Raw genomic sequence first — 19,611 nt, 5'->3', positions numbered from 1 at the left:
GCAAACAACAAACAAAAGTCTGTGTGAAAAGCTCCCTGGGGATGTTGCGCAAGTGGTGTGTTAGGGAGTAACAGTGAAAGGAATCCAATGGTCTGTCTACACAGCAACAGGAAGGAGGCTTCCCAGCTCAGGTAGACAGCCATGCACTACCATGCTAAAAATAGCTGTATGGTTTCAGCAGCATGAGCAAGCCACTCCAGCTGCTGCCATTGCTGCCTGTGGCCATGCTGTTATTTTTAGCACAATCACTCAGGCGGAGCTAGCGTGTGTCTGTCTACCCATTCTAGGAAGCACCCTCCCATCTGCTGTATAGCCATACCCCAAGTGTAACAAGTGCAGCAGTATGCCTGCTAGTGTTGAGGCGGGAGAGTGGGAAGAGAGTGACGCATGGGGTGGATAAAAAGGAACTAAAATGAATGGAAACATATTTCTATTCCTATTTAAAAGGTCAGGACCATTATTAGTAGTGGCCAAGGTACAAACGTAATGAATTAATCATTTCTGTGTAAATGAACACTTAGAAGTTACTGCTTCCTCTGCTACTGAGCTCCTGTTCTGTAAATTAACACTCTGATGAAGATTCAAGAACTGTCCCTGAATTTTAAACTATTTACTATTAAAACTGAATGGGTACCTCTCACCTATCGATAACAGATTATGCTGAGTGGTTCTAATTGTGAGACTGGAGAGGAGAAAGGGTAGAGGGATAGAAGATAGATTAAAGAGGAAACCATACAGAAGGACCAAAAAGAGGAAGGGCGCCATTTCTAATTTCACAGAAACTAGCAGGATTATCGTAACTAAAAGGTACTGATGGATCCATCATGTTCCCATATTCACTGCATGTACCTACGATACCATGTTAAACAGAAACCAACCGCAGGTTAGGTAATAAATGTACACTAAATTTAACATGAAGGTGTGTTGCTGTGTTGTATTTAAAGTTTGGGTTTTTTTTGTCCAGTCTTATGAGTTAGTTTTAGAGCTCGACTCATGATTTTTGAGCATTTGGGGCTGGCAAAATAGGAAAATAGTTATACTGAAGTGTTCTCAGCTACCTCTCACTCACTCTTCCTCATCTCCTCCCCATCCTCCAACACTCTCAAAACCTCTACTGTTTCTCACTTTTAAGGAAGATTTAACCGTCTCTTTCCCAAGGAGTAATTTATTACATTTGTTGGAGTAAATTCACTGGTTTAAATCAGAAATTTGGTTAATAATCCCACTCATCTATAACAGTATAGACAGAGCTTTTGTAAGTGCTTTCATAAGAGATTAGGAGATAGTCTTTTTTTTGCTCTGAGCAACAATATTTAAATGCTTTGCATTAGTCAGCCTACAGGTATCCAAATACCTTTTAACTTGCTCCAAAAGAATTTGAAAACTGAACACTGGGAAATCACAAACAGGAAAACTCTAAAACAGTATACAATTTTGGTTATTTTATCTGTTCTTCTGCTCTTCAGAGCTACAAGATTTTAAGTTAGCTCAGGTGTTTAACTAAAAATTAGTCTCTGAAACATTTCATGGTTTCAGAGAATGGCTGTTGTAGCCGCTGCATGAAAAGGTTAAAAATTGGAAGAAAGTGCTTGGACTTGTAAACACCAGTTAAGTGACACAATCCAGATCAGTTTAAAGTTTATCCAGTTGACAAGTTCAAGATGAATCCTTTGATTTCCAGTCAAATACCTATTTCTAGAGAAATTTTAAGCAGTCTTGGCAATCATGGGTTCTACTACTTTTTACCCTCCAGGATGGGGATTATCTGCTTAGCATCAAGCAAAGCCACAGTTGTTTGGCTTATCTCAGAAGACAGAGGTGAAAGGCAAAAACTACCCAATATGAACGTTTACTCTAACCCAATTTCAGTTCAACTAAACATGTATAGAAAAAAATCTGTAAAATTCTCTCAGCTTTGTAGCATTTGTTTTATATCTTATTTTAAATACTTCTTTTAAAGTTAAGATGGTTTATCATCAATGAAGTAGACATCATCAATGAAGGTTAAAAAAAACAAAACAAACAAACAAACCAGGATCTTATAATTACCTGATTAGGAAAAGCCCTCACTTGAAAGTATTCTAAAGGTGAACTGTGATTTCGCAAATCCTTAGCATGTTTATCATTAAGAGATGCTAAATCCCTTTCTCAAAAATTGTTTTCTTTCTATTACAGCCAAGATTGAAACAGAAATGAATGGTTTAAATGAGGTTGTTACTTGTTCAGCTACGTATTGACTGCAAACCGTTTCCCCCATTTTTCTTTTATTTCACTAAATTTAGATTTTAGACCATTCTTAGTAATGTACAATCTCACATACGTTATCCACTGATAACTAATCAATCGTTCTGACAAATAGTTTCCATATAAACATAAAGCTGTTACCCTGGTCCTCTCTGAGATTTTAACAAACAAGTTACTCATTGGGAGTAGAGCACAAACGTTTTATCAAGAGCTAGCAAGAGTAGAAGAGTGACAGACAGAGGGCAAGAAAAACAGCAAGATGCCGAGATGGCCACATTTGTCATGGGTATATATGCAGGGTCAAGCCTAAGGGGGAGAAAAAAAAACAGAGTGAAGGAATCTACCTATTGTGTTGTTGAAATGTAACCGCAGTTCCAGTTCTACAACTGTCTACCAATCGTGCGCTCTAGTTGACTAGCTCCATTCCATTTCAGTATAATTTCTAATAATTCTCTGCATTATAAATATTTATACACACGGGACATGATACACACGCATAGAACCTTGTACATTACACAGATTAATATACACAATATGCCACAATTAAGTGTGTGTATTTTAGGTCAAGCAATGGGTAATAGCTTCGTTTATTCTCACTTCTGATTGGCTAAGGTCAAAAATTACAAACCAAAGAAAACTGACTTCCTCCCTTCACCCCACAAGAAGTAAATGTCTTGTAAGATTCTTTGAAGCAAAGAGCCAAAATGGAAATATCACACTTCACCATGATCTCATCTCGTGAGGTCTTTGGAGAGTTTCCTAATTGGACATAACTGAAATTGTCTCCTGCACTCATATGAAGCTAACCTACTGTCTGATACATATGTGATGGGGGGGGGAGTGGGAGCCCAGAAATAAACCAGTACAGAAGCATCTCCTTAATTCACAAAAGTGATTTGAGACCAACTGCTGATTAGCAAATGTGAGTATTTCATATGAAATTATATAGTGCTTTATATTTCCCCCATACTCTACACTTATGAGTAAGTATGTCATTTTACATATCGGTAAATTGCCAAGGGAAACTGCCAAGCAAGTAAGAAAAGAAAGTCAGGGGTACTACACCACAAAACATATATTATAAAGAATTAATACATTTCACAGTACACTACTAACTATAAAATATACTAGCAATTGCACTATGGTATATTTTGTAAAAGTAATGAACTGGAGGCAGTAGTATAAAACTTCCCTACAGTCAGGGCCGGCTCTAGCCATTTCGCCGCCCCAAGCACGGCGGCACGCCGTGAGGGAACCTTTGCCGCTCACCGGTTCCGCGGCTCCGGTGGATCTCTCGCAGATGTGGCTGCGGAGGGTCCGCTGGTCCCGCAGCTCCGGTGGACCTCCTGCAGGCGTGCCTGCAGCTGCTCCACCGGAGCCGCGGGACCAGCGGACCCTCCGCAGGCACGCCTGCGGGAGGTCCACCAAAGCCACCTGCCGCCCTCCCGGCAAGCTGCAGAGCGCCCCCCGCGGCATGCCGCCCCAAGCATGTGCTTGAAGTGCTGGGGCCTGGAGCTGGCCCTGCCTACAGCACTTTGCTATTAAAAGGAATACCACCTTAAAAATCCCAATTCTATCTGAAAGGTTGGTTTTAGTTGTATTTTACAACTAATCTTATAATAATTGTAAGAAGACCATTTGTATCTAATTTTACGCATTACCTTGTCCATCTCACAACACTTTGTGTCTAGTCAGTTTCCCTTGTTTTGTGATCCTTTAATGCAGCAACAGAAGAGGGAAAACACAATTTAACAATAGGAAGCTCTGATCATAAAACCACCAAAATTGGCAGAGGGGGACACAGGGGCACAGGTACTCTGTGAAATTACTTTTAACTCATTTTTGGAACCAACTGTTTCAACTTGACTATGCTAATGTACGTTTGTGAGAAATCGGGGCATCATCACTTTTTTTGGCGACAATTAATTTAATGGATTGCTTTGTCAATCTGACTGCTACCTAGTACTTGAATTTACTGTTTCTTTTTACAAAGTTCTTACATACTATTTCTCTTTAGGATGTGGCGGACCCTGAGTGCTTAATATTTTCCCCCGTTTGTTAATCAAGTCAGTTTATACAAGTAATGATTCAAGTAATATCATAGGGCCTTTTTCTGACAAAAAAAGTATAATGCATGATTTGAGCTTCATCACCACTCAAAAATTGGTGCAAAAATATTCAGAAACTGCTGATACAGACAGTAAGTGGCTACAAATCCAAGCATAAATTGCATTATCTTTATTGAAAGCTTTATTCTTTTGGATAAAATTAACATTTCTCACTCCATTTATTAAAATTCTCAGCATTAAATATTTTCTAATCTAAATATACATTTTAACTTAACATTAAATAACAAATCTACAATCTATTATAACCAGTAAGCCTTTATCTGTTCAGTAACATGATTAAATGAAAATCTTTCACCTACAGAGTCCTGTTCAGTTCAGTTCTTAATCAATGATAAAAATTAGACTGGAACAATAGAAGTCTAAAAGCCAAATTCCACTCATATTTACATGGCTTCAGCTCAGGAGTTATACCCATATCAGATAGAGTAGAATTTGTCCCTAAAATAGGAAAATTGAATCGGGATTTCTAGAACATGAATTAGAACATTTCTACCTCCAACCCCTATTATCTTATCAATAAATGTAGTAACAGTTCTCCAAAGGAGGTACATGGAGATCCTGAAATGAAGGAATGAAGGAATTAGTATCCATAGTTCACTGTGTTTCAGGATAGTCCTGCACAAGCAAGTTTTGCACCGCCTATTTTAGGAATGTGTAAGAGTCAATGATTCAACAAAATATAGTAATTACATTTTTGGATTTCTTACACTTGTGTTCTAACCAACACTTTGAAAAAATGAAAACAATGTTGTTACCTATATATATCCTTTTAGGAAATCAGTACTGTATGTGCTGAACAATATACATTTCCAATCAGATTTCCAGGGAGTCTGGGCAATTCTTGCTATCTGTACTATTGACCTTAATCTGTTAAAGTGCTTTTTGTGAGTATTCTTACCAAATGTCACTTCTCCATTGCCACTCTTGTCAAACAACTGAAAAGCAACAATGAACATTGCATCCGGAGTACACAAAACTGACTCAAATGCCAAAAATTCTTGATAGGAGATCAACCTACAAAGGAAAAACAGAAGTTAAAGGCTCTAAAAGATATTCACAAGGGCCATGAAGGCTGGGGTTTGATAATTTAGAAGGCTTCACAATCCAGAGATTAAGAATAGGTGTCAAGAAACCTGATTCTATGTTAAAAATGGAAACAAATGTGCTGTGTGCCCTTAGGGAAGTCACAGCCCCTGTGACTCAGTTTCCAATTGCATTCAGATCTGTGAACAGAAGTCTCAGTACGAACCTAGTATTTAATACTTCATAATTATTTTTCAAGTGCTGTTCTACTTGAACTCACAAAGTGTCAAGTAACAAAGCATTTCTGCTGAAGTGAAATTTGGAGGGTTGCCACATGCTGTACTAGAAAAAGTTGGATTTTTTATGAACCAACATACAGATAAAAATGAGATTTTCCTCACAAAATGCAGAATATGAACACGCTTTGAAATTCCTTTAGGAACACTGAAATAATACACTACTTTTCAAATTAAGCAAGCAAAACGTGTATAACTGCAACAGTTCTGATTTTCAGATTAGCATGTGTCTAGAAAAAATAGTTGTAGTATAGCACAAAGCCCATTTTATTCACATTCAATCATTAATTTCTTTATCTACTTTATTTTAACATCAGTTAGGTTTTTTTATTTCATCGTAATCTCCAAAATAAATTTAAACCACAAAAATGAACTGCATCCAAATATTTTGTATTCCAGATCACACAATAATAGTTCCTCATCACATCATCAGTTATTTGCATATAATGCATAAAGTCATTTTATTTTTAATTGTACAACTAAAACTTCACATTTAAGTTGCAATTCACATCATCCTATTTTGCTAATAACTTCTACTTTTGAACAAAAAAGTTATTTATAACACCAAATTACTATTTCAGACGTCTCTCACAAGCAAATATGATATTTAATCATATCCTTATTTTTTCTGTTCCCTAATCACATTCATTTCTAGATGAATTTTGTGTTTTTAACTGTGAGGAAATAACACTCTGGCATTAAGCATGCAGCAGTCTGTTGCTGTGTGAATTGTTTCATATAATTCTGAAAATGCAACTTAATCTTGGCCAAAAATCCTATTTTAGTTATGTGTTTTCCTGAACTGAGACTACTGATCAGAAGAAACAGTATTCTTCGTCTGAATCAGAACTATAAACTGGGACAAAACCAAATGTATTTTCATTTGTGACTCTTAAGATCTGAACCCAGGACTCCTAAATAAATCCAACTCCTATTTCCCACCAATTTTGGATGATGGCAACAAGAAGAGAAAAGAAACACTTTTCTAGACCTTTTCAGCTAACAATCTCAAGCACACAACATTAATTGCTTTTATTTTGAGTGGAAGAGAAGAATTATTAAAGAAAGCATCCAAAAAGAATGTTAAAATAACTACAAGTAAATTTGAAAAAAGATTAGTTTTATGCAAGCAAGATTATTTTAATCACATTTTTGTATCCTGTTAAATAATCTAAAACAGATTTTAGAGATAACTTTTTCCCTCTACTATGCAGCATGCTTCACTCTGCACTTTGCAAAAATTAACCAGAGAGCTCATTTTCCAAGGTGTAGATTGTCATATTCTGGAAAGCAGGCTCAACCCTCATAAAAATGAAACAGTAAGTGAATAAAAAAGAGAATATTGCAGTAATCTGTAAATACCAATCAACATTTAAACCATATTTTACTAGTCCTATTCATATTTTGAGAATATTTTAATATGAAAGCTCTCAACTGCAAAAATCCAAACACTAGCGAAGGTGGAATAATAAGATATTATAAGTACTTGCTCTTCTGAATTTTAAGCAACAGATTTCATGATCAATATATGTAAACTACACTTATTCCATCATGTGGTTTTGTTTTTGCTTCTTTACAGTTGGCATATAAGGCTGGTAATATCAGCCTTTACTCATGGCGGGTGCTAAAATGACCATTACCAATGAGCAAAGAAATGCTCAAAAACTGGGAAGGCAAACTAAGACTGGACAAGTTAATGCTCAAATACGTTGGCCACCTTCCAATTTCTTCTGCCTCTGTAAAAATCCAAACTCTGGATAGTAAGTTACACATTATTTCATGATATTTTATCGCCTGCATGAATACACTGATCTCACTCTGAACAATACTGTCCAAACAAAAAGCTACACGCAAAACAGAAAGTGGCAGAAAACCAGCAATTTTTCAGTCTCAGGGTCTGCTATAAGAAGTGAAAGACACTCTTGATTCCTAACTGTACAAAAGATCCTTTTATAAAACCACTCTTCAAATAAACACACTTCTAAAAGATGACCAACAGTTGTGGGAGAAAGCAAAATATTACAGATTTGCTTGTTTACTGATCATGATTTCAAAAAGATATGTATCTTCACCTATATTGCTGGTGATACATCCCATTACATCCATATGTCAGAGACAGTAATGCAACTTCTTTGGGTTATCAAATACCTCCTAAAAGTCCAAGGAGAAATGCTGCAATCTTATTTAACAAACATTTTGTAACTATAGAAAAAAGAGTAAATTCTATCTTCGCTATTTAACACAAATTATATGCATTTCATAGAAAGATAATTTTATTTATCAAGTGCAGATGCCAAACCTTTTTGATCAGGGTCCTTGAAATATAAAATAAAATATTCTAAAATACTACAATAAAGGAAAACAAAAAACATCTAAGTACTATCCAGGGTCAGATTTACACTTACAGAACCAAGAAAAATAAGAGGCTTTCACTTTCAAATAAATGAAATTTATCTATAAAAAATAGATTGTATTCTATTTTAATAGCAGCCTTCCATCTCTTCTCTACCAAATGCCCACTCCTCTCTGATGGTATTTTTGACCACTGCTCTGATGCTTCTTAACCTCTTGGCTCTACTTTAACAACATCCATGCTTCTTGCTACAATACAGTGCCAAACCTAGATGCCTAAATGCAGCAGTGGAGAAGAGCAGGCAGGCAAGGCTACTTTGGAACAGAGTAGGTTAAAAAAATAACATACATTTTAGAAGACTGGGCACTTTGTGAAACAGTTTCAGAGAGCAATTTATAAACAAGGATAAGCAATGATTAAAAAACTCTGTGCCATATAACCTTATCTTGATTAGGTTATATTTTTCTTCCTACATAAAAAGTGTTTGGTGTCTCTCTTGCCAAGAGGTGCTTAGTGGTTTCACCAGTATGTGAATGGTGGCAGAGAGGTATTATAAAGACCACACACTACAGAAATTAAATGACATCTTTTCTATTTTTCCAAGCTGTGCTTAATTATAAATACTAAAGACCAGGGCAAAGTTTTTGCCCTGAGGGCCACATCTGGGAATAGAAATTGTATGGCAGGCCATGAATGCTCACAAAATTGGAGTTGGGGTGCAGGAAGAGATGAGGGCTCTGGTTGGGGTGCAGGCTCCGGGGTGGGGCCAGAAATTGGGAGTTCAGGGTGCGGGTGAGGGCTCTGGGCTGGGGTGGGGGAGTGGAGTGCAGGGGCGGTAAGGGCTCCGGTTGGGGGTGTGGGCTCTGGGGTGTGGCTGCGGATGAGGAGTTTGGAGTGTAGGAGGGTGCTCCGGGCTGGGATGAAGGGGTTCAGAGGGGGATCAGAGCTGGGGCAGGGGGTTGGGGTGCTTGAAGGGGTACAGGCTCCAGCTGGGGATGTGGGCTCTGGGGTGGGGCTCGGGATGAGGCGGTTGGGGTGCATAAGGGTGCTCTGGACTGGGACTGAGGGGTTCGGAGGGTGGGAGGGAGATCAGGGCTGGGGCAAGAGCTTGGGGCATGGGGAGAGGCTCAGGGGTGCAGGCTCTGGGTGGCACTTACCTCAAGTGGCACCCAGAAGCAGCGGCATGTCCCTTCTCCGGCTCCTACACTGAGGCGCAGCCAGGTGGCTCTGCACGCTGCCCCATCCACAGGCACCACCTCTGCAGCTCCAGCCAATGGGAGCTGCAGGGGCGGCAGTTGGGGTGGGGGAAGCATGCAGAGCGGAGGCCCCTGGCTGCCCCTACGTGTAGGAGCTGGAATGAGGCTGTGCCGCTGCTTCCGAGAGCCATGTGACACAGCCCCGACCCTGCTCCCCAGCTGGAGCTCTGGAAGGGGGCCATCCCGGTGCTTCCAGGAGTCATACGGAGTGGCCTCTGACCCTGCTGCCCCGCTGGAGCGCTGGAAGGGGGCCATGCAGCTGCTTCCGGGAGCCACATGGTGCAGCCCCCAACCCTGCTCCCCGGCTGGAGTGGGGCAAGCCCCAGACCCCGCTTCCCAGCAGGAACTCGAGGGCTGGATTAAAACAGCTGGCAGGCCAGATCCAGCCCGTTTGCCATAGTTTGCCTGCTAAAGGCTCTATAGTTGTTGATCAAGGACCTGAACGAACTTCTTCAAATACCAAGTACTATGTTAACGCCTCAGTTAAAGCACCTTACAAACTGTTATACTTTGTTATACTCTATAGTCTCACTAATCTGAAATAAAATCATCTATTGAATATGAGAAAATCTCATTATTTAGGTAAACAATTAAGCTCATACAGCGCAATACAAATACTAAGATATTGTTTTAGAAGGCAATAAAGTAACCAGAAGACATACTAAATCATTTAAATCATTTACCAATTATATGCTTGTAATGGAAAGCAAAATTCTCACCCATCCTTTGTCTGATCTGCTACTCCCGCCAATAGTTGCAGGGTTTTAGGATTATAATTTGGGTCTGTATATAGTCCTAGGTATCTCTGCACAAAATCTCCTGGTGTCATGTAATGCTCTCCATCTTTCTCAACAGTGGCATACTACAGTAAAAGAGAGAAAACAAAATAATATAATTTGGATGCTGATTAGATTAGCGGTTATTGAATTAGTACAGTTAGTCAAATATCAATTTTAAAATTATGAAACACTGCATAGAATAATAACTACTTTGTGATTTAGGGCTTCTATTCAAACAGTTGAAGTGTCAGCAGGCTAGTCATTTCGTACAACGAATCAGATTATGTCTGTGGAACAAACAATGGATTCACGTACCTGCCACATCCTTGAACAAAAAAGCAGATTACAAATTTGCTTAAATGTTTGTATATTTACATAAATTCAGACAAACCATTAGAACTACATAACTTCTCAGTTACAGTTATAAAAGGCCATAATTTTCATGCTACATTTTCAATATCGTCATTAGAAAATGATTAGGAACAAATCCTTGAAAGACTGTCTTATCCCTTACTTGGCTATCTAACCCTTACAAACCAACAATATCATAGGAAATGCAGAACTGTTAAGCCATTTTCAATAGCTGTGTACTGGTAATAGGCGGACTGGTGGTAATGTACACTATAAAGTCATTACTGTGGTATGACAGATTTGGAAGCAAAATACATTAACATGTTGAATCTAGAACTGGTCAAAACTTTAAATCTCTTGTTTGTGGAAAATTATAAGATTTCAAGATTTGTTTTTAGTTCAAATCAGAAAAAAAAAATCTTTCTGAAATTTCCCATCAATCAAAATTTCCAAAACATTTCAGTTCCAGAAACTTTGTTTCAGAATTCCAAAATACCAATTCTGATTTTTATCTTACCGCTTTTTCACCAGGGGGGTAACCACAGGTGGACCAAACCATGGCCAGAGTCCCCCAAATCTACAGACTGGGAGGGAATGAGTCATTGGGAGGGTGCCTCATGGGGCTGAGTCAGATGGGAGGTGTGCCTCGTAAGGGTGGGTCTGGGCCGGAAATCAGAGGAGCAGAGTGTGGTACTGGGAGGAGAGGGACACGGCCGGACAGGGACATGGACACTGAGCCAAGGTCAGGAAGGGTGGGTGGAGCTCCTCTGCCCCATGGGCATGTCCTGCAGCCTGTGTGCCCATGGGAGACTCATCTTCTGGTGAACATACATATAAAGAAAAGCATTACTCAAAGCAACTTCTAAGGACCCCATTTCTACTTTGTCCAGAGGTTGCTTCATTTTTGGGGGTGGGTGGGAGTAAAGCATGGATGTTGCAGCTTCTTTTTTTATGCATTAAACCAAATGCATCTATTTGTAAGAATATACAGAAAGATGACTGTCCAAGCTTCTGGGCTCCACATCATCAATAAAAAGATCCTTCCTTCCCTTTTTCTTAGATCCAGAGTTGAAAAGCCTCTATTTTTAAATTTTAATACAGTAATAACTGACCGCAAAAAAAAAAGAAAAAAGTTACACTGATAGCAGCTGTAAAGACAAAACTGGGTGGTGCCCAAGAGATTTTAATATTTCAAATCTAAAAACCCCACTAACTTCAAACAGAGAAAGATCAGAGAATGAATGTGTGGAAAAACTGAAACAGCATGGAGAGCCAGGGAAGTACCAAAGGATTTTGCCAGGGAAAACAAGTTTGCTGACTCTTCAAAAAAAGTTACTCAATATTTTGGAGTGTAAATTTAAAAAAAGGTCTAAAATATTTACAGTAAAATGTGAGGTAAGCCAGGAAAACCTTACACAGACTTCATGGAAGTCAGCTACGCGTCACAGATTGCTCTGTATTGAGTTCTGACCCAAGATTCTCATATACACAGTAGAAAAGAAAAGTGGTAGATCACAAATACTGAAATTAAAAACTTATCCTTTAGTCACACTTCCAAAAAATCTGCCACACATATATGAATTCATCATTACCTTTCACGGGCTCAAATGCTCATATTAACCTACATACCAGTATGATATATTCAACCAAAATCATACATTTCTAAGGCTGGAATGTTTTCCTATTTGTAGTGAGAGGATTTTTATGCAAGCCTTTATAGAATCTGTCTCCATGAATATGGGGTAGGACACAACTGTGTCTGGAGAAAACTGTTTAGATTTAAGCAGCAGAGAATCCTGTGGCACCTTATAGACTAACAGACGTTTTGGAGCATGAGCTTTCGTGGATGAATACCCACTTCATCAGGTTTAGTTCGATTTTAGCTATAGTCTATAGGTACTCATCTTAAAACTTAATTGTAAAAAATACTCCAATTAAAATTGAGAAAGTTAAAAAGTTTACATTTCACCCTTTATGCTGTTTAGTAATTTGCTTTCTTTATATCTTGCACTACATACATATAACTTGGCCTCACTTTCTGGTTTTATTAGGGCAAATACTGCTGGGAGAGATGACTGGAAACATTAGTACTGTTTTGTCTCAAAACCTGAATTTCAGGTCAAATTTACTCTTACCGTGTCCTTATAATATTTCAGCATTCCCAAAACACAAGACACTTAAATTGCTTATTTCCAACACCTATTAATCTCTAGTAACCACTTTTGCCATTTTAGTTAGATTCCCATATTTAAAAATTTAAGGTTGAATTCATTTTAAGGTTTTTAATCCAGAGAAAAATGTATTGTTACTTTCCCAAGTTCCCCTTACAAAGCAAGTCCATGCTTGAGATGCCAAAACAAGATGCCATTTTCAGTAGATTATGCAGATAGTCATATGATCATCCCTCTTCGTATTCTGTATCCAGGAATAATTGTTAGCTGATGCCATTTTTTTTTGCATCAATGAAGATTAACAGAATTGATATTCAAATTATAATTATGCTCTAGAGTTAACATGTACTGAGATAAGTTGGGGCAGTTCATGCCTCTGCGCTCTGTTTCAGGTTGTGTTCAGACTCAGAAAAACATCCCTGCACTTGTTCAGAATCTGAAAGCTAAGTTTTTAGCTATTGTGAAATTAAAGTTTATATTTTGGAGTCCACCCAAATGTCCCAGCTCACCAAGCCACTACAAGCCAGCTGAACTTGACTACTGATTCTCTTTCCTATGACCACCACTTATTTTACACAATGGTTCTTGAGCAAACATATTTAAATATAAAAATAATAACTATTTTTCACAAGCCCCAAGACTGTGAAATATTTACAAAAATCTGAGGGTCTTCTAGAACAGTCTGCCAGTGCACACTGAATAAATAAGATCAGAGTGCTCAATTATAGGTAATGTCAATGTAGAAATTGACTCAGTGAGTGTGTTTCTTCAAGAAGGGCAAGTGCCTAAGATCCCACAAATTCCAGAACAGCACTTTGTGTCCAGTCTTTTCATTAAGTCTTTATTCAGATTACTAATAAAAGATCATTCCAATAGGTATAATTGAATTTGTAAAAGCTTGATTCATAAGCATGTCAGTCAGTTTGATTTAAAGAACAAGTAAAAAAAACTAGGTTTTTCCTCAAAAACGAAACAAACTGCCATCTCCTCCAAATACAAACATGAAGAACAGGAACCCATAAGTAGCTGACGAATAACAGGATGTTCAAACTTCACCCAATTAAGGTCCATATTTATAACCTGACAGAAGCAAACTAGAGCCTCCGTAGATTCCTCCTTATAGTGCACCCTCTTCAGTCAAGTGACCAGGACACATTAACAATCTTGACATTATCCCTTTAATGTTTATAATTCTAGAACTTCTTGGAGAAAAAAAGGAGAGGAAATGCCTGGTTTTAGGACCACAGTAATCTGAGGCAGACCATACCTAGACAGTCTAGTCCAATCCCCTTGCAAAGGCAGGATGCAGACCCTACTGCTATCCCTGTAGAAGCATTAGATATTAAAAAGTGATACTACACTTACTCATAACATAATTTTCAGACTTTGGGGTATTTGTGAATGTTTCAGATCTTACCCAAATACACACTACGGCCAATTCTTATTAACTAAATTAAAATTTATTAAAAAACAAAAGAGAGAAAAAGAGTATGGTTAAAAAAATCAATATACATACAGACAAGAGTTCAATTCTTAAGATTCAGGTTCACACCTCAACTGCTAGAAGAGGTCTTCATCCTCTCTGATTGAATTATTCTTGTTATCTCCAAACTGATTCTGGCCTACCTCTGGAAATTTCCATTACATGCATCTGACTCATTATTCACCCATGAAAGCTTATAGTCCAATACATCTGTTAGTCTATAAGTTGCCACAGGACTCTTTGTTATTTTTTACAGATCCAGACTAACACGGCTACTCTGTGTCTGATAGTAGAGATGGTGAGCTTTGTAGTTGTAAAGAGTTCCTTTAGAATTCAGTTAATAGGTCACAGTCCAATTTCCAAGTATCATATTCAGGGTGTACCAGCATAACTGGGACATCAGTTTTGCGACTCAAACTTCCCCTGATGAAGCTTAAGCAGACCTGAGATGACAGAATATACAATTTCATGTCTTTTGACAAGTTGGAATTCCTCAGGGAACAAAAGGTAATTAGGATGACTTTGAAGGAGATCCATCATCAATACTTAGCTATACGAATTAACATAAGGCCATTTGCTTGTTCCTCCACCATTCACAATACATTTCAAGGAGAGATGAATATCGAGATGTCCCATATTTACAATTCATTTATATGATAGGATGTTCTTTTGACCTTGAATTATCAGAATACACCATAGACAGGGACTGTTGATTACACTGTTGACCCTACTTATACATATGTAAATACACAAAAACACAAACATTAGCTCCCTACACATCTTTTGAGGGTTGTTCATTTTGCAGGATGTTTAACCCTTTCTAGCCATGCGTCAAACCCCCAGTGTGAGACTTGTGTGGAAGGGCAAAATTAGAGCTCCTGGATACACCTTAAGGATCTCCTCACATTGATATGAGCTGTGTTTACATTGAATTCTTTGTAAGGCCAAATTATTGATGCATGCTTTGGCCCAGCCAAAAACTTAGGCCATACTTTGTGAAACACTTTAGTGATTCCAGGGTTTGGTCTATGTATTAACATAGCCATTAATATTCTTCAGAGAGCACTTATTCTGGCAATCAGACCTCAAGGCTGTGAGGTGTTGTACCTCAATTTCCCTTTGTGCACAACAGTTCAAGCTTGTAGTGTATTTTCTGCTGTGAACAGTTTTAGAAATATGTATATGCACTAGCTGTGAAGTCTCAACATTAGACTTTTTAACACAAAGTGTGTTCTTGTTAAACCAAAGAGCATAATCATAAGGGTTTCAATTATGTACAACTCTTAACATGTTCAAGGGCTTTTCAAAAGATCATGCATATTATACAATCTTATAGTTCTTGGTATCAGCAACAAGTTAGTTACAATCATTAGCAATAACATTAACATCAGTTCTACCACATATGTACATTTACAACATCGTCGCGAGTGGTTTTGGGTACATGTCGTCAGCCGCCCCTCCCTCCGTGAAAGCAACGGCAGACAATCATTTTGCGCCTTTTTTCCGTGCAGATGCCATACCACGGCAAGCATAGAGCCCACTCAGCTCAGCTCATCATCATCACTGCTTTTGTGCCCTGGGTGCTGCCGGCAGCAGACGGTGCAGAAGGTCTGCAAACCATCATCATCCACTGCTTCCATTGCAACTCTGCTCTCCTGCTGTTGTAAATGAGCTGTCTCAATTGAGTAAAATGATGACTGAGCTAAATAGAGTAAATGACCTCAGTCATCCACTGCTTCCGCTGCAGCTATGCTCTCCTGTCCACCTCGCAGGTCATCTCATCGTTCAGTATAAATATTTATTCTCATGGCATCTGTCGTCATCCACCGCTTCCGCTAAACTCTGCTCTCCTGCAGACACCATACCATGACAAGCATAGAGCCCGCTCAGCTCACTGCTGCTGTTTTGAGCATTGCAAACACCTCGCACATTATCCTGCAGGACGTGCAGAACCTGCAAAAGCAGGCAAGGAGGTGACAACAGCGTGATCACGACAGTGATGAGAACGTGGACACAGACTTCCTCAAAGCACGGGCCCTGGCAATTTGGACATCATGGTGGTAATGGGGCAGGTTCACGCCGTGAATGCCAACTCTGGGCCCGGAAAACAAGCACAGACTGGTGGGTCTGCATAATGTTGTGGGTCTGGGATGATTTTCAGTGGCTGTGAAACTTTCGCATGTGTAAGGGCACTTTCATAGAACTTTGTGACTTGCTTTTCCCTGCCCTGAAGCGCAATACCAAGATGAGAGCAGCCCTCACAGTTAAGAAGCAAGTGGCGATAGCCCTCCGGAAGCGTGCAATGCTAGACAGCTACCGGTCAGTCAGGTATCAATTTGGAGTAAATCTACTGTGGGGGCTGCTGTGATCTAAGCAGCAAACGCAATCACTGAGCTGCTGCTATCAAGGGTAGTGACTCTGGGAAACATGCAGGTCATAGTGGATGGCTTTGCTGCAATGGGATTCCCTAACTGTGGTGGGGCGATAGACAGAATGCATATCCCTGTCTTGAGACCAGACCCCCTTGACAGCCAGTACATAAACCGCAAGGGGTACTTTTCCATGGTGCTGCAGGCACTGGTGGATCACAAGGGACATTTCACTGACTTCAGCGTGAGATGGCCGGGAAAGGTACATGACGCTCGCATCTGCAGGAACTCTGGTCTGTTTGAACAGCTGCAGGAAGGGACTTACTTCCCAGACTAGAAAATAACTGTTGGGGATGTTGAAATGCCTAAAGTTATCCTTGGGGATCCAACCTACCCCTTAATGCCATGGCTCATGAAGCCATACACAGGCAGCCTAGACAGTAGTAAGGAGCGATTCAACTACAGGCTGAGCAAGTGCAGAATGGTGGTAGAATGTGCATCTGGACGTTTAAAAGTGTGCTGGCGCAGTTTACTTACTCAGTTAGACCTTGGCGAAACCAATATTCCCACTGTTATTGCTGCTTGCTGTGTGCTCCACAATTTCTGTGAGAGTAAGGGGGAGACGTTCATGGCGGGGTGGGAGGTTGAGGCAAATTGCCTGGCCACTGATTACGCGCAGCCAGACACCAGGGCGATTAAAGGAGCACAGCAGGGCGCGCTGCACATCAGAGAAGCTTTGAAAACCAATTTCATGACTGGCCAGGCTATGGTGTGACAGTTGTGTGTGTTTCTCCTTGATGAAAACCCACCCCCTTAGTTCACTCTACTTCCCTGTAAGCCAACCAACCTCCCTCCTTCGATCACTGCTTGCAGAAGCAATAAAGTCATTATCGTTTCAAAATCACGCATTCTTTATTCATTCATCTCATAAATAGGGACATAACTGCCAAGGTAGCCCAGGAGGGGTGAGGGAGGAGGAAAGCACCAGTTGGAGTGGTGGATGAGGGAAGGAGGGAAGGACAAGGCCACACTGCACTTCAAAACTTATTGAGTGCCAGCCTTCTGTTGCTTGGGCAGTCCTCTGGGGTTGGGTGCCCAGAGCCCTCTCCCCGCCCCCAGGAGCCTCAGTATTGCATCCTCCCTCCTCCCATCGCACTGCCGCTACCTCTCATCTCACTCGTCCCCCTGTCATCGCATTCATTTTCTGCTTTCCTGAACTCTGCTACTGTTTGCCTCCATGCATTCTGCTGAGTGCTTTCAGTGCGGGAGCACTGCATGAAGTCGGAGAACATTTCATCACAAGTGGGTTTTTTTCGCCTTCTTATCTGCACTAGCCTCTGGGACAGAGATGATAGGGGGAGCTTTGAAACATTTGCAGCTGCAGGAGGAAAAAAGGGAGAGTAGTATCTAAAAAGACACATTTTAAAGAACAATGGGTAGACTGTTTCACAGTGAACCAAGCTGTTAATGTTACATAGCTCATGTGCTTTAATTACAAGGTCGCATTTTGCCTCTTATATTGAGGGCCTGCCGGTTTGGTGAGAGTCATCACTCACGCAGGGCCGGGCAACAGAATTTGGCTTGCAGGCAGCCATAGTAAGCCACAGATTTTCGGCTTCTTCAACCTTCATAACATGTAGGAATGGTTTCAAACAGCAGTGCCCTCCTTTCCCATACCAAGCACCTGTTGGGTTGGCCATTTAAAAGGAGGGGCTGTACTGGCCACGAATGCATCCCAAGTCTTCAGGACAAATTAATCATTAAACACGCTCTCCTTTAAACCATGCATTATATTTACAAAGGTACACTCACCAGAGGTGCCTTCTCCGGCTTCCTGGTCCATGAACCCGCCTTCGGAGGGCTGGGAGGGTATTGTCTCCAGGGTGATAAACAGTTCCTGGCTGTCTGAGAGAATGGTTTCTCTGCTTGCTTGCTGTGCGCTATTCTCATCCTTCTCCAACTCATCTTCCTCGTCCCCAAAATCCTCATCCCTGTTGAATGAGATTCCCCCCTTGCAGGTGTCCACGGACAGGGTGTGGTAGTGGTAGACACCCGCCCCCGAATTGCATGCAGCTCATCATAGAAGAGGCATGTCTAGGGCTTTGGTAGGCTTCCTTGAGCTCCTTAATTTTCACACGGCACTGCTTTAGGTCCCTGTTGTAGCCTCTGTCCATCATGCCCTTGGAGATTTTTTGAAATTTTTTGGCATTCTGTCTTTTGGAACAGAGTTCTGATAGCACAGATTCATCTCCCCACAGAGCAATCAGATTCAGTACCTCCCATTCAGTCCATGCTAGAGCTCTTTTGTGATTCTGGGACTCCATGGTCACCTGTGCTGATGCACTCGCCACACTGGCCAAACAGGGAATGAAATTCAGAAGTTCCCAGGGCTTTTGCTGTGTACCTGGCTAGCTCATCTGAGTTGAAAGTGCTGTCCAGAGCCGTCACAATGGAGCACTCTGAGATAGCTCCCTGAGGCCAATACTGTCGAATTGCATCCACACTACCCCAAACTTGACCTGGCGAATTCGATTTCAGCACTAATCCCCTTGTCAGGGAGGAGTACAGAAATCAATTTTAAGAGCCCTTTAAGTCAACAAAAATGGCTTCGTCCTGTGGACGGGTGCAGGGTTAAATCGATCTAACATTGTCAAATTCAACCTAAACTCGTAGTGTAGATCAGGGCTAAGAGACTACAAGTCATAACCAAAATATCTAGAGATGAGAGTTTGCCTACTCTCCCCTGCATCCTTGTATCCCACTAACCCGATCTTTCCTCAGTGCCTGAGTCACAGACTGCTTACTTAAAGAATCAACATGGAGACATTCATGTTCCAACAACATTGCCTCTCCAACAAGTTGGTTAAGCTTACAGGGCTGTTTAAATTCCCTAACAATTTTTATTTCATTCGAAACCTTTTCAAAGATATTCCCTGGATCTTTCTAAAGTAAAGTCTGTGGATCTATACAACTCAGAAAGACTCCGGCAGTTAGGAACTGGAACAAGTCTCCCAAACAAACTGTTGCTTTCTCTATACAATGATTCACGCTGAGTTAACTCAATCAAATCACTTCCATACCCATTAGGGTATGTCTACACTACGGGATTATTCCGATTTTATAGAAACCAGTTTTGTAAAACAGATTGTATAAAGTC

The 19,611-nt window shown here is 40.3% G+C and overlaps 1 protein-coding gene across 3 annotated transcripts in view; it reads right to left on the bottom strand.

Moving 5' to 3' along the window:
• Positions 1 to 19,611, bottom strand: part of SLC25A12 (solute carrier family 25 member 12) — an 80,766-nt gene that overhangs the window by 49,972 nt on the left and 11,183 nt on the right. For 2 of the 3 annotated variants that reach the window (XM_032771054.2, XM_032771052.2), the window contains exons 3-4: positions 10,021 to 10,163; positions 5,272 to 5,387 (exon numbers count right to left, since the gene is read on the bottom strand). In XM_032771054.2, the coding sequence (XP_032626945.1) occupies positions 5,272 to 5,387; positions 10,021 to 10,163 (259 nt within the window). Of the gene's footprint in view, positions 1 to 5,271; positions 5,388 to 10,020; positions 10,164 to 11,813; positions 11,911 to 13,869; positions 13,927 to 19,611 lie in introns of all 3 variants that reach the window. The other variant, XM_032771055.2, reaches the window with a different exon arrangement.

Source organism: Chelonoidis abingdonii, chromosome 10 (genome assembly GCF_003597395.2).
Source record: "Chelonoidis abingdonii isolate Lonesome George chromosome 10, CheloAbing_2.0, whole genome shotgun sequence".
NCBI lineage: Eukaryota > Metazoa > Chordata > Testudines > Testudinidae > Chelonoidis > Chelonoidis abingdonii.
This window is presented reverse-complemented; position numbering and strand designations above follow the sequence as displayed.